Raw genomic sequence first — 4,450 nt, 5'->3', positions numbered from 1 at the left:
GGATTTATTATTATTGTTATAATAAACCGATTTTGTTCTGGTTTATAATAAAAAATAAATTATTTATCGGTTTAATAAGGATGTCCAATAATAATATGACATGAGTGAATATCTTTAAAAAAAAAGATATTTTTAGTGTCTTTATTAAAGTGATCTCCAAAAAAAAATAAATCAAATTCTGACCACTATTAATACAAATTAACAAATATATAAAATTATAAATTCATAACAAAAAAAAAATGTATGTAAATATATATAAATAGGGTACTACTAACCCCTTTATTTTTCTTTATTATTATTTTGTGCATAATTATTGACATAATACACTCTGTAATAAATATATAGGAACTACAAACTCGTTAAGAGTAAATAGTCCTTTGTTTTCTTAATTATATAGAGAAATTGTTTTTTTTTTTTATCATGATCATTGTTTTTCAAGTGTGCTCTAAGAATAAGCAAAATATTTTACTCCATTCTATATAATATTCGTCACAATAAAAAATACAGATAAAGAAACTGTATCAAATGTGACAAATAATATATGAAGTAGAATAAAAAGATTTTATTATTCAAAGAGCACTACCTTTAAGAAAGAAGAACAATTTTTGTCTCAATCATCAATAATCTAGGAACCTCCGAACAACCTCCACACTTGGTTTGAGCACAATCTCTTGATAAAGATGGTTGTAATCTTCTCCTCTCAAAACAGCCTCAAAAACTTGTGTAGAATCAATTCTAGTCATCTTCCAACCAAGTTCATTGACCATCCTTTTGATCTTGGTGACTTGATTCTTGGCCAACTTATGAGTGTTGATCTTCATGGTATCAATTGCATGAAGAAACACCCGAGTCTTATAAGCCTCATCAACATCATCACTTGAATCATTCTGAAGGATGTGAAAATAGTAATGAAGTTCAGGGACTCCAATGGCTCTTCTAACCCCACGAGAATAATCAGAATTCTTGGGATCATAAGCCTCACGACGAATCTCATCAACAACACCAGCATCAACCATCTCATCAACCCTAATGTCTAAGTAATCATACAGAACAGGGAGAGACACATCAAGCCAAATGAAGCAACAATCATATTTGGATTGAAATTCACCCTTGGGATCATTCACTAATGCCTCAATGTAAGAGTTTGAGCCTCCAACAATGATGGGTATGTTCCCTTTTTCGGTTATGAGTTCAAGGGCATCATGAACATTTTTGCAGAATTCATTAGCAGTGAAATCATAGTCAGGATCATCAATTATGCTTAGCAAGTGATGGGGTATGTCACCTTGTTGGGAAGGTGCCATCTTGTTCGTCACAATGTCCAGCCCTCTGTACACTTGGATTTTATCTGAATTAATTATTTCACAGGGGAATTGGGTCCCCAAGTTGATGGAAAGTTTCGATTTTCCAGATCCTGTTGTTCCCATTATGAACAACACTTTCTTCTTACCCAAGCTTGAAACACTCCAACTTGGAGCCATTTTCAAAACCTAGAAATTAAACACAAAAAAAGAGAGTCATATTAAAAAAAAAGGTGGAGATATATATATTATTAAACCAAAATTAGCCACCAAAATCAACCACAAGTATAAAATATATGTTAAAATATAAATACACATTGAAAATAAATTAAACCACACATGTATTTATACACAAATATATTAGTAGCTGATTTTAGTAGTTTACTAGTATTTTTACCCGTAATAATATTACGGGAATATAAATTTTTTAAAACTACGGTCTACTTTGTTCTGACAGTATAGATTATGTATGGCACAAAATATTTATATAATCAAACTACTTTTACAAAAAAAAGTCGTAGATTGACAAAAGTCTCTTGCTAAGAAGACCAAGGTATCTGTACATAAAAAATTAAATAATAAGATTTTTAGTTATTATTTTTATATGAAAAAGTCTAATTTTTATTAATAATTAATTTTAATATTTATTATCTAAAATTTAAAATAATTTAACGTGTATACTTAATTAAGTGTTAACTGTTAAGTCTGTTATACAAACAGAAATAATTAATTTTTATACTTGTTATTTAAAAATAATATTTTTTCTCCCTATGTATATAAAAATGTAATTAGATATTAGTATAAAAAATTATACTGATAGTTATAAAATTAACTCAAAATTAATTTTTTTTAAACAATTGAATCTTGATTCTAACTTTTAATTATAACATTAGTATTCTCTCCAAATTATATGTAATAAATATTTGAAAGAAGAGAAATAAAAATATAGATTAGAAAGATAAGCGGTAAAAATTTAAAATTAAATAAAAAACTAAAAAACTATGTATATAATAACAATAATAATATTATTTTTTATTTAAATTATATTATTTTGTTAATTTTGTTTTTTGTAGAAGGGAACAATAGAAAAAATAGAGAATGAGAGAAAAGAAAGAGAAAGATAAAGATGAAAAATGAGAGTGAGAGTGAGAGTTTGTTAATTTTAGAAGAAAAAAATTATTTTAATTGTAAAAAATATCGGATGACAAAATTAGTAGAGAGAAATAGAAAAATTATGAGAGGTAGATGAGAGAATTTAGGAAGGGAGTTTATTAATTTTGAAAAAAAAATATTTTCTTTCAATTTGAATAAGAGAGTGTCATGTGACACATTTGATTATTAAATTAGATAGTAATATATGATACATAATATAAGTATATTTCAATTTCAATTTTAATATTTTAATTTTAATTTTAATACAATTAAAAATGTCATGTTGCACATTTTAATTGTCAAATTAGTAATTAGTCATTGATATTGATAATGATATATAAAATAGATAGAGTGGTTAAAGGAATGAGAGAAATAGATAAAGGAAGAGGGAGGAGGAGAGAACTCTTTAATTTTGGAGGGAAAGATTTAATTTCAATTGCAATGAGAGAGTGACACGTGACACATTTTGGTTGTAAAATTAGTAAGGAAGAGGAAAAAATTCTTTAATTTTGGAGGAAAAATTTAATTTTGATTACAATGAGAGAGTAATATGTGTCACATTTTGGTTGTAAAATTAGTAAAAAGGAGAGGAGAATTTCTTAATTTTAGAGGGATTTAATTCCAATTATAATAAAAAATGGTATGTGATACATTTTAATTATAAAATTAGAGATGTAATATATGATAGATAAATGATAGATGATAGATGATAGATTTGTAATTAAAGATTTGCAATTAGAATAAAAAAACGAAAAAAAGTAAAAAGACGAAAAACATTTTTAATTTAGATACACTAAAAAAATGTTATGTGACAATTTTTTACTACAAAATAAAATATATATCATGAATTTTGGTATACAAATAGCATTTCTAATATATTAAACTTGTTGCTTATGAGAAACTAAACTATGAACTCACCAGTTGTTATGTTATGAGCTTCAAGAAACTGAGCACTGAATCAGTGAATTGAACTTCTTATGAGTATGCTTGTAGTGTGGTTTACTATTCATTCACCAGAGAAACTTGAAACCCTTATTTATAGTAACAGCACTTTGTACATGCACCAATTATTTGCAATATTTTATTTCCTTCTGTTTTCTTTTTAATTTATTTTAGTCTTTTTTATTTATTATTCAAGATTTTGCAAAAGATATATTTCCTTTTTGTGTGATTAAAATTTATGCTGCATTTTCTATTTTCTTAAAATTTAATGCATCCTTTTTTTGGTTAAATATATAAGTAAATTGAATAATCCTGATGATATATTCTTTTAAGTTTTAGGTCATTTGGACATACACTGCACATTTATTTCCGTATTATTAGCTTCAGGTTCATGAATAGTGTACACAATATAGGGTTTATATTCATCATGAATTAATGGTCCGTTTGACGCATTTGATAGGCTTGATAAAATGCAATTGTACTGTATAAAACCTGTTCAAAATATTATAAATAAGGTATTTATTATGTCATATTCTATATGATATTGTATTATGTAAATAATATTATTTACATAATATTATTGATACATAGTAATCTTTTAAAAAAATATTTTTTTAAAGAAAAAAATCTTTAAAAAAAAGATGTAAATGGTAGTTTTTTAAAAAAATATATTTTTTAATTATTTTAGTATTTTTACTTTTACTATTAAAAATTTGTCAAATACATTAAAAAATAAAAAATATCTTTTTTATTAAAAATTTTTTTTATCGATTTAATGGCGCCCAAACAAGTACTTATTTTTGTTAAAATTAGGCAAAACAAATTAATTTGACCGAAAAAATAGTGGATGAAATTTTAAATTGATCTAAATTAATATTATTTTTTTAGAAATAACTATAATACCCCTACTACTTTTTTTTTCTCTGTCGTCGTAGGGTTAGAATTTAGAGTTTTCAAAATTAATATATATATATTTAATAGGAATATTTTTTTTATCTTTTATAATAAGAATTTTGTAGTCATTTTTATAAAAAAATATATTAATTTAAATCAGT

General features: G+C 24.8%; 1 protein-coding gene across 1 annotated transcript; it reads right to left on the bottom strand.

Moving 5' to 3' along the window:
* Positions 1–252: 252 nt before the first annotated feature.
* On the bottom strand, positions 253–3,472 carry LOC112744974 (adenylate isopentenyltransferase 5, chloroplastic-like). The gene is made up of 2 exons (XM_072234718.1): positions 3,372–3,472; positions 253–1,490 (listed from the first exon to the last, which is right to left on the bottom strand). Exon 2 carries the CDS (start codon positions 1,479–1,481, stop codon positions 618–620), a length of 864 nt encoding a protein of 287 aa, XP_072090819.1. The 5' UTR covers positions 1,482–1,490; positions 3,372–3,472; the 3' UTR covers positions 253–617.
* Positions 3,473–4,450: the final 978 nt, after the last annotated feature.

Source organism: Arachis hypogaea, chromosome 4 (assembly GCF_003086295.3).
Source record: "Arachis hypogaea cultivar Tifrunner chromosome 4, arahy.Tifrunner.gnm2.J5K5, whole genome shotgun sequence".
NCBI classification, from domain to species: Eukaryota; Viridiplantae; Streptophyta; class Magnoliopsida; order Fabales; family Fabaceae; genus Arachis; species Arachis hypogaea.
Note: the sequence above shows the minus strand (reverse complement) of the source record. Positions and strands in the feature narration are given on the sequence as shown.

What these genes read in the sequence shown, in the direction of transcription:
- LOC112744974 (XM_072234718.1), bottom strand. Translation starts at nt 1,481, where the DNA reads ATGGCTCCAAGTTGGAGTGTTTCAAGCTTGGGTAAGAAGAAAGTGTTG.